The sequence below is a fragment of the Aulostomus chinensis genome, chromosome 6 (assembly GCF_037954235.1).
Source record: "Aulostomus chinensis isolate RoL2024-O1b breed Wild chromosome 6, RoL_Achi_v1.0, whole genome shotgun sequence".
NCBI lineage: Eukaryota > Metazoa > Chordata > Actinopteri > Syngnathiformes > Aulostomidae > Aulostomus > Aulostomus chinensis.
Window position 1 is genome coordinate 12,785,293 of NC_141325.1, and position 11,597 is coordinate 12,796,889.

General features: G+C 41.1%; 1 protein-coding gene across 1 annotated transcript; it reads right to left on the reverse strand.

Moving 5' to 3' along the window:
• Positions 1-8,169: 8,169 nt before the first annotated feature.
• cldn5a (claudin 5a) lies at positions 8,170-9,861 on the reverse strand. Its single transcript, XM_086206570.1, has one exon. It carries the CDS (start codon positions 9,643-9,645, stop codon positions 8,998-9,000), a length of 648 nt encoding a protein of 215 aa, XP_086062696.1. The 5' UTR covers positions 9,646-9,861; the 3' UTR covers positions 8,170-8,997.
• Positions 9,862-11,597: the final 1,736 nt, after the last annotated feature.

Here is an 11,597-nt window from a genome sequence, read left to right on the forward strand (position 1 = left end):
TTGTTGTTTTGCATTTTTTGGTTATTTGTTTGGTAAAATTAGTTTTTCCTCTGTGTCCCGATGTGTTTTCCAGGAAGATTTCAGTTCTCTAGATGACTTTTACAGTTAAAACACACACACACAAAAAAAACATTTGAGAGGATGTAAACTGATGTTTATAAGGGAAATTAAGTTGTTTTGTTTAATTTTGCAATCTAAAGACAGTCAGATAATCCCAAATTCTTATAAAAAGCATATAATGCACAAACAATTGAAAACAATGGTAAAAATGCATGCAAAACAAAACAAAATCTAATCAGACATTCTGCCGCGTGACATCTGTATTTGTAAAAAGGAAGAAAATAAATCAAATGTCGCTCTCGAGATCTAACAATCCAGTGATACTTCAGATCCAGGATCCAGAACCCAAAGATTAAATGTTGAAATCAGTCCAATATCAAAAGAGGATTTGCTGAAGATTAACCAGGTAAATAAAACTATGAATATCCTGTTGATTATGTAGACGGTTTAACCCTCAGATTTCCGGTTGGAGGAGCAGTCGTGACGTCTGTTCCGGTGCATCCACCTGTTCACCTCATCAGTTGGCCCTCTCACCTCAGCCATCAATCACCCAGCTCTCCATCTCCCCCCACCTCCCACCTCCCACCCCCACCCAAGCCCCTCCATGCACCTCTGCTCAAGTGGGGCCACTGCCCTTTCCGCTGGTGTGCTTCTGAGGAATGTGGCATGCAACACACACACACACACACACACACATACTCACGCCTCACTCTCAGTCATGGTGCTTTTACTCCTGAGCTGCTCTGTAAGGGTGGAGAGGAGGTAATGATGGGGGTGATGGCTGGTGATAGCCAGCTGGGTTGTTTATGATGCTGGTTTATGTTTTATTAGGTTTTTTTTAGGTGAGCTCATTTGTATAAAGTTCGGTAGATGCCATCACATCTGTCAGAAATATGCTTGATTCAAGATGCTGAGCTGCAATCGACAACTTGTACAGACTAAAGAAAAAGTGAATATGAATTGTGAATACAAATATATAGTATAGCATGTTTAGACAGTGAGTTATCCATGAAGTTGTGTCACAAATTAACCTCAAAGGGAGGGCTTGACACCCTGCACAACCTACAGAATAAAATCTATAACACTTTCTAAGGTTATTAGGTATCAAATCACATTTTATGGTGTGTGTATTACTGTTAAGTGGTAGAGCGCAAGATGAAATTCCCACATTACGAAGGCAATATAGTTGATAGTTGGCTGCAGCAGCAGAGAAACAGGCCGGCCTCTTTACGGCTCTTTAATTGTTTATCTTTTAGGTTTCCAGCTGTTTTTTCCAGTGGATGCACAGATGTCTCCTCATCGCGAGCCGAACGTGTAACCCAGGGAGGTTTTATTTTTATGTTACCCATAAAAGAATGGAGACATCTTCCTTCTTTTTCGGCATCTTTCTAAACAGTTACAGATGTTTTCATCCTAGTTTCCTCCTCAAATCCAACAATCTCAGATTCCAGATGGGATTAACAGAACAGGAGAGGCAGAAACAAAGAGCCACAGCTGACTGTACTGTCTTCTTCTGGCCCTGAGAGAGAGGATGTTCATCCAACCTTGAGCAAAAACACTTTGCACAGACTTCCCTTTTTTTTTTTTTTTTTTTTTGGTGGGGTTGATTTAAAAGGAACATGCTAACTTTTAGAGAAATACTCCTCTTATCCATCCATGGATAACCTTGTCCTTTCTGGGTGTGCATTAAGGAGCTGAGACCTCGACTGTTGGCTATCTTAGCACGGTTGTGGTGTGTCTTGTATCGCACTGTGGTTTGAAAATTCTCATCTAAATCAAGGTTGTTGTTTGTATTGTTATTATCTTTAAAAAAAACAACAACTATGTTTCGCCAAAATCCAACATGGTCAAAACCAGTCCAAAGCATCCTCATTTCAAGTTTTTTAATTTTTAATTTTTAGGGGCCCTCCTCTGCCAGCTTCACATCAGCCTGTCATCCCACAGATGCCCTTAATGATCCCTAACCCTGGTGACCTTTAACCCCTCCCGCCCTCTCACAGCTGGGGTGTTATTCCCTGAAGTGGTCTCCTCGCTGCTTTTGTTTTAATCAGCTTTCAGACAAAATAGACTCAAAATGCCTGGAAAAAATAAGCATGAGGGCGACACCGATGAGTTTTGGGCTTGAACTGACATGATCACCCTCTACTGAAATAATTTGTGTTAGTCACTGTGATGCATTTGCATGTCTCTGCACTTTGTCAAGCGAGTGCTGTCAGAATTGAGCCCTGAAGGATTGAACATATGATAAACTGGAACTGAAAATGTGGTAATCTCACGTCTACAGGACAAATAATACATTTTCAGTCGTTGGGCAGTGACCTGATCGGTGGAATTCTATCCCAATTGTAACTGAAGTCTTTCCTGCGGTGCTGGCATGAGTGAATCATGATGAGTGAATGAATCAAGAACAATATAGCTGCACAAGTAACTGAAACACTTGACATTCTACCCTTTTGAATGGATTCTGGATTTTTTTTTCTCTACTCAAAAGTTTAAACTGCAGGATGTGACATGCAAAGTTGGTGTTTGTACATCACATTGTTCTAACCAGCAAATCAGAGCATAATTGCCTTTTAAAGTAATTTGAATACCATGAACCCTGCAGGTTGTACCATCTTTTGGTGTCAACATCTGCACATGCATCAATCTGTAGAGTTAAAACTCAAACATCCAACTGAAACAACAGCAAGAGAAACAACTTTAGAGGGTTTAGGAATGAAAGTTTTAGTCTTTCGCAGGGTCTCAGTCATGCGGGGTTCATTTTATCGGGGCTACAATAGTCACAAATTCAATGGGAAATGTTACAGGAACAAAGAGTTCAACTTTAATTAATGATTACTTTTGTGTCTTGCATCTGTGTTCCCCTGAAGGACTGCCAGCTCCAGTTTTCCTGTGACATTCAATTAGTGTGGAAACAATCAGTACACCTCCAACTCCTGATCCTGTTTGTGTGGGTTTTAAACAGACTGTTTGTTTACTTAACCACTGATTGCCATATCCTAGTATGTTAATATGGGAGTCAAAAATAGAAGCTGATGCCAAAAAGCACCACCAGCGACGCCACTGTAATCTGTGAGCTGTTTACAAACACGTTGGTGTGGCGACGTGCTGCAGCTCTCCATGTTGGAGTTGCTTTCTCACTGGAAGGGACATCACATGCACTCAGAAAAATCACTCGTTTTTCTTCATCATGCCCAGACATTCCCTCCGAAGCTCGTCTTCCTCCCAGCAGAGGGCTGTCATTCACTGCTCATCGGTGTGTGTGTGTGTGTGTGTTTTGCACCTGTTTAGAATTGCTTCATTCTGAGGATTTACTGCTCACCATAATTCACAAAGGCACACTCCCTGTTAGACTTCTCCACTCTCATATTTCTAAGATTAAACCATCCGTCTGCACTCGATTTATCACTTTGTTAAGAAAACACTTCATCTGCTGCTGTTAAACTAATGTTAAAGTGTTGTCGCCGCGTTTTAAATTATACATCAGTTCTTGAATATCATGTCGTTTTTGAGGGGAGTGTGACTGAATATTTGGCAGCATGTTTTATAAATATTAATATAAAGTTTATTACAGTTACATTTACGAAGGCCAGCTCGCAGCACCTCAGGTATGTGCCGCAATCAACAATGTGGTGGAGCGTTCGTTTAGAAGCAAAATGCCACTCGTCCTCTTTTATTTCCAGTCAAGTTTACAGCTGTAAAAATCACCTTCTTCCTCACCATCTGATCACATATATGCTCATCTGCTCGTATCCACTACTTCAATGAAGAGGCAGTAACTCAATTCCAATTCATTTTCAAAAGATAAACATGTCAGTCGCTGCTCTTTAGAGAATAAAGTGTTTGTTTCCAACTGAAGCTTAAGCACGGTGGTGTATATTCGTTAATATGAACTTTACCTGGCAACAGTCTGAAATTGTTTTAACATAATAAAACAAATCAATTTTGTTTACGTAAATTTATCTCCAGTACGCAACCTGACAATTCTAGTATTTGTGGGAATTATAGTTTTTGAAATTTGGACTCCTGACAAAAACACAAGTAGATATATTTGTTTTGTTTTTTTCAAATATGTTGGGAACAAAAAGGAAGCACGGGCCACAATCAAGAAGATGTTCTGTTCCTGCTTGGATCTTCGTCACACCAGAAAATTCCATTATGTGCACTAGTATGCTGGGAGGCGAGTGGCTGGTTAACCCTCATAAAGTATAAATATCATTGGAAAAAATGATGAGAACCTATGTGACAATAAGAAGTATGTGAAGATTAATTTTTGAAATGGTAAGGTAGAACTGCTCCTACTCTCAATTTGCACTCGAGTAAATAATTTAAATAATTGAAGAACTATTAAATATTACAAAATATATGTCCAAACGGCAAAATACAGTACATGTATAGTAACTGAATGACAAAATGTGTGACAAAGTTTTTTTAATTTCCCAGTTTAAAGTGTTTTCTATATCATTTTTTATATATATATGTGTATGTGTGTGTGTGTGTGTATATATATATATATATACACACACATATATATATACACACATATATATACATACATATATATATACATACACACATATATGTGTGTGTGTGTGTGTGTGTATATATATATACATACATACACACATATATATGTGTGTATGTATATATATGTATGTATATATATGTGTATATATATATATGTGTGTGTGTGTGTGTGTGTGTATATGTAGTTGGATTAATCTTGTGGGGTAGAGGTGAAAAGCATGAGATCACAATTCTTGTGTGGAGTTAATTTACCTCAAAACTGCAATACTTCCTTTGGAAGAGTTGAAGCAAACTGAGCCTTGGGAAAAATGCCACCAAACAAATGAAAGTTTGAGGTAAAAGTAAAGGAAATAAGTCATAGCTGCTGGCATGTATATGCACTTGTGTATCAGTGTGAGGGCTTCGTTTGTGGGAGTCGTTTAACTGGACCACCAAGCTCCATTATTTGTCCTGACGCACACACACACACACACACACACACACACACACACCCCTCCTATCCCACACCCTCCATGTCCCTTCCTGTTTCCTGTTCCGCTGTCCGCTACTCAGGAAGCCTGGTCGTGTTGCTGGGCTGTGACAAATCTCGTGAGTCACTGTGCTGTAAAACACTGTAGACATGCAGTGTTTCTTTCTGTTCCCCATCTTCAACTACATTAGCTCTCACATTGTTTCTCAGACCACTTGCTCTCGGGGTCTTTAACCCTGCAAACAAAGCCACAGTTGTCCTCCATGTTTAACCACCTGCTGACTCTTGGCTTGTCTTTCTGTGAGTAAGCGAGGATGCACCTGCTGGCTCCGATGTGTGAGTCAAGCAATAACAACGTGGATTAAGTCTCCTTTGGTTTGTGAATCATTTCCGTTGCTGCATTCCGATCAAATTTTATTCATATATAGTCTAAAATCACAAATAACAGATGTGAGCCACGGAGTCTCGATTTGAGTGAGGAAAGACCACCTAAACAAGCTGAGGAGGGCTGCCTTTCTCACGTCAGCTGATATATTCCGCGAGTAGATCAACAAATTTATAAAATTATGCCGTTCCAGATGTCATCAAGTTTGCTGCTTTGATGTATCCATATCTTGAAATGAAACGAGAACATGAGAAACACATTGATGCCACTTATTTGCAGCTAGAACAAGCTCCGGGGTTGTGACCCCAACGCCTGCTCGGTCAAGGGAAGTGACTTTCGACGAGCCTGACCTGAGGCCAGATTCAGAGTTCAAAGTTCATGTCATGAGAAATGACTTCCTCGTCGAGCCCAACCTCCCCTAAAAATGCACAACACTCACTGGCTGCTACACATCTGATATCCTGACCTAAGTGTCGCATGACCTTAACCATGTGGCTCCCACTTCAGCTGGGAACTGGGCTGGGAGAGGTCAAGTTTAGAGGTGGCTGTGTGTGATGTCATTCATATCTATGAGACGTTTTTGGAATATCAGCTATTTTAAAAGCATATCTGTGTTTTCATTTAAAATGATGAGAGCCAGTAGCTGGTTTGTATGGCAACATTTGCTCTTAAAGTGAAACAAATGTGCTGTCACAGCTCTTTTTCCAGTTGCCATTAGAGGGTTTAAGAAAATCCCTTCTTCATCATCCAGACTGCTGTGCATGGGGTGTGTAAGTGTGTTTGTGTGTGTCCATGTTGGCAGGAATGTCTGCTGGCCAGGCCTTTTATTAGGCTCATCCATACCACCACATTATAGGCTCTGGTAGCCAGGCAACAGTAGGTTTTGGCTGGTTACCATGGCGAGCACCCATTGAGTGACGTCGTTGGCCCGGTTTGCCTCCCTCCTCATTGGAATGAAGGCCTTTATAAAGGTACGACCCCCCCCCCAACCCCTCTAAACACACACACACACACACACACACACACACACATACACAAAGATGAGTACACACACTTAACCCCTTGCTCACACCCCCTCACCAAACACACACACACATACACACATGCACGCACACACTGCGCTTCGTCAGCCTCTCTGCAGTGACTAGAGGAGTGGAACTAACAATGTGACAAAAACATCTCACTGTGGCAGACCAGACTGGACGGTCCAGGGAGTGTCTTTGTGCTGAAGTATTCACAGACACAACCGAGTGTGTTACTTTAACTTACCGGCACGTTTCACTCTGTTTGAACAGTAACAGCTAAGAAATGAGATCAGCCAGGCACACAGATGATCGTGAAAGAACACCAATTATGATTCTGCCAGTTCATTTTTCTCCTCATTACTTTTTTCATTGCATAAGATGGCAGGAAATAGTGAAAAATTACAAAGAAAAAAAAAACCCTGTTTTACTTGTTTCACATTTCATTCAATGAATAAAGCAGCAAACGTGAGAGGAGACGTCAAATTTGCTGGTGATTAATAAAGTTTATGCCTGATCCAGAAAATATGAGAAAGCCATCCTGACTCAAAGCTAATCAAACTTTTGATTTCTCCCCTCACACATGTTGACTCTCACTTAAATCCGAGTGGGTGTTAAGCAGTAGGATAGATCTGTCAAGCGATTATATCCAAGGTAAGAATGAACTCCCATGTTTAACTTTTAAGCTTGTAAAGGAGTCACATGTGATGGATGCATCACCATGGCAACAAATTAAACCCCCTTTCAAAGAAAAAAAAAAACTCGAAAGTTTTTGAATTGTGACCAAAATAATGACCATTTGGATAAAAAGTCCATGTCTAATCCCAGTTTTAACATTATATTGACCTGCATAAGTATCTCAAGCCACTTGTTTGTGAATTTCTGGTATTTACACTGACAGTAAACAGCCCCCTCTCCTTGAATACCACATCCAGATAGAGGGCCCATTTTGGCCTTATCTGGGACTTACAGCTCAGCAGTTATGGCAATGACATAAGTCCCATAAGGCCGAACTCTTATCAGCTGGTACGCTGTGGCATGTATCGATCACACACTCCCGTAAACTGTAGACTTTCTGCCCGGCCATATTTTCAACTTTTAGGAGGCCATATGACCTGCTAAGATTCTTAAGCGGGCAGCAAAACATGGATAAGCTTTTGTAATCCAGTTTTAAATCAGAGGGCTGTTGCTCATGAAATGAAGCATTTTGTGCTTTTCTGTTTCTGTCATAAGTAGAACAGCTAACTAACTCTTTAATACCTTTATCACGTTATTAACACGCACATCAAGCCCAGAGTAAAAAAAAATAACACAATAAGGCAGCTGATGATGAACTGTTTCCAAGTGGTGATGTGTACTCTTTTGTATCAGCACCATCCCGATGCGGGCTCTGACATCTAATTAATGCAGTGACTTGCGGGAAGAAGATTGCAGCAACTTCTCGGAGCTCTAATTTAAAGTTTTCCATGGAATGAGGGGAGCGAGGAGGGGTGGGTGGGTGATCTGAAAGGGGGTGAGGGGTGGGTGGCTGTGGAGTATTGTGAGTTGAACAGCAGAGCCCCACTCTGGCTGAATGGGCATTGTCATCTGGATTTCTATGGCTAACCAAAATACTTTCTCCCGCCGTGGGGGTTTATGGATTCATGGTGGGAACGGCATGCATTAGGCATACTGTGTTAAGAACACACGTTAACTAAAGATTTCAGACAATATATTGAGTTTAATCTTAATAAAAAATGAAACAATATTGCATCTTCAATGAATCATTACATCAACAAGCCTACAGAAACAATTCCTGGAAATTGTGGAAAGAAATGAGACTTCCTGCAGTGACGATGATGCAAAACTTTGCAGGTGCTCAGTGCTGCAGAATTAAGGACAATGTTGTGACATACAAATCCCAGTCTTTCTGGATCTTCAGGTCCAGAATTAGACTGCAAACTTCGTAGTCCACGCCATCTGCACAAAGCAAGAGTGTGTCCGAGATTTATCAGGGATTAACAATGAATGTACTTTTCTTCATTCTGTTACTGGTCTTTGTGTCCTCAACATGTCGGAGTAGTTCTTTTCCTAAAGGAAGTGGGTCTGTGGGAGTGCAATCATTCTCAGTTACTGTACAGCTTTGTGCTGACGATGCACAACAAAGGCAAAGCAACGGTGTATATATTCAATGGCGAGAGTTCCTCTAGAAAAACAGATACAACAGTTCAAAAAATACTAATAATTTCGAAGACTTACAAAAGTAGGTACCTAACAAAGATACTCCTTTTTGTCTTGAGCTACCTCGTGTAGGTTGATCGTCTTTTCAAAATCTCCTGTGGATACAAAAAAGATTTGTGGTCCGGTCTTGAAGAGCCGGTGTAAAAACCCAGCTGAAAAACAGCAGAGGTGCTTCCATTGATTTTTTTTTAATTTTTAAATTTTTTAGGATCTCTAGAAATAAAATTTTTAAAAAATCTTTAAAAAAAAACTGCAGGTGCAAAGACAATGTCCGTCAAAAAAAGTTTTACAAAAGCTGCATGTAACTGTTGCAGCTACACATAATTCCTCTTGTCATAGTCCCCGTTCTGCGTTGCTCTCTTAGTCGGTGCGTATTTCACGGAATATCCGGAGTTCCCGCTGGAGGGGCAAGAGCAGCACAGCAGCGTTCCTCCGATCAGCAGCAGCGCCGTGGCCGCCCAGCCGATGTAGAGCGCCGCGCCGATCTCCCTCTTCTTGGATGCGGGCACCTGAGGGTTGTAGAAGTCCGATATGATGTTGTTGGCCATCCAGCAGAGAGGCACCAGCACGAACAGGCCACTAATGATGTAGATGACTCCTCCGGCGTTCACCACCCGAGCTTTTACATACTCAGTGCGGATACAGTTGGTGCACTGTGCCCCCGCGATCACAACCATGAGCCCCAGTACGCCCATCACCGAGGAGATGATGGTGAGCGCCCTCGCTGCCTGTAGGTCGTGGGTGAGGGCGAGGACGGAGTCGTGCACCTTGCACTGCATCTGACCCGTGCTCTGCACCACGCACGACATCCACAAGCCGTCCCAGAGAGTCTGAGCCACCACAATGTTGGCCTCGATGAAAGCCGTCACCTTCCACATGGGCAGCCCGCACGCAACCATCACCAGGAGCGAACCAATTACGCACAGAGAAAGTCCCAGGATCTCCAGTCCGGCCGACACCATTTTCTCTCTTAATGTTCAACAGGTCTGTCCTAAACTTCTCAAGACTCTCTTCTCTATTTGAGAGCAAAGTGTTTATTTCTTGAGCGCTTCGTTCTCGCCTTTAAGTGAGCCTATTTCGCCTATTTGCGCATCGTTCACTACATTCAAAGATGTAAGAAACAGCAGCTCCTGGGTCCTTTTGTTCTTGAGGGGATGTGAAAACAACTGGACTCACAGTAGCACTGGACCACGAATATTTGCAGGGAGGGGATGTGGGGACTCGAGGAGAGGATTTCCTCCAATCAGAGGGAGCCGCATCCCCAAAGAACCAATGGCAACGCGGGGAAGTTGTGAGACTGAATAAAGCGGTCCAGAGCGCATTGTGCGTTTGAACAGTTATTTACAATGAATAGAGGGGGCAGGGGAGGGGGCAAAGGCGCTTTGGGGGTGTTTCAAGCAGCTGAAATGCAGCGGTTTGGTGATTCAGGACGCTTGTTATTGGTTTTTCAGACACGGAGACTGATCCCACTTGTCTGAGGGATAGTCCAGCCGATTAAATGGCAACTTTTCACCAGCACGCCACTTATTATTTTTTTTCTTTTAAAATTCCTGAAAAGAATAACTAGAATATGATTTCATTCATGAATGCATGTTCTTCAAGCAGTCTGCGTCCACTTAGCGAATAATTCAATGATTGTGTTCCATTTTAAAGATCTCTCTGACAGGAGATATTCAACATCATTTATTCAATCAAATTTAAAATATCAGATGTAAACGGGTTCTTAAATTGATTTTATTAAGGCACTTTTTTTTCCTCCAAAGTTTGAAACTAAAACTATACAGGATATAGTCAATGGTATTTTGCTGCTTTAGACTATATTAAGTTAATCACTCTTGGATGAACTCATCTTTGGCAGTCTCACAATGTCAAAATAACCCACTTTATTCACATTTAAGGTCTGGTATTCAAAGTTTGAATAAAGTTTTAGCAACCTATTGGCTTAATCGATTCAAATGCTTTAGCTTCTACAGGCTCTAAGATAATAACAATATTTCACAAACTCATATAAAAGGACGTTTTTATGCTAAATCCAGCAGGATAATTTTGTTGAGGGAATGTTCTCTTAATGTTATGCGTTTCAGTTTGTTTCCAGAATGCTCTTCCTGAAGATAGAATAACACTCTCAAGACATTCTAAAAATGTTTGTTGCAAATAGATGATGGATGAAATATTGAACAATGCCTTCAAAACATTCTCAGAAAGGCGCAGGTCAAGTAAACAAAGATTACAGGAAAAATATTCAATAAAGGATCATTATTTGAAGTGATTTAACATAAGTAAAACACTTTTTACTGTAAGATTCAAACATTTACTTCAGCATTATAATGTTAATGTTAGTTGATGATGTGGGGATGGGATGTTGGGATGTTAATGTAGGCCTTTACTGGATGCAGCCTTGCAAAAATAACTTGAATCTGAAAATAACACATTCAACAACACATGGAATAAGGATTGATGGAGAGGTTAAAAGGCCTACAGAATGAACAAAAGTAACCAAAATACAGTTCGACCATTGGCTGACAGAATTTTTTTCATTTAAATTTAGACAATCTTAATTTTGAAATATTCTATTATATTTTGCCCATTTTAAACGCTGACGACTGGCGACCCGTCCAGGGTGAACCCCGTCTCACGCCCGAAGGCTGCTGGGATAGGCTCCAGCCCCCCCCCCCCCCCCCCACACACACACACACATACACACACCATTAACAGGATAAGTGGAAGAAAATAGATGGATGGACGGATGGATGGATGGATAAATGCTGACGTAGAAGACGGCCTAGATATCCCACTTGAAAATGACAAACTTGAGAATAGTTTCAAATCTAAAAAAAGAAATTAAAAAGAAGAAGAAGAAAGAAAGAAAGAAAGAAAGAAAGAAAGAAAGAAAGAAAGAAAGAAAGAAAAATTC

What these genes read in the sequence shown, in the direction of transcription:
- cldn5a (XM_086206570.1), bottom strand. Translation starts at nt 9,645, where the DNA reads ATGGTGTCGGCCGGACTGGAGATCCTGGGACTTTCTCTGTGCGTAATT.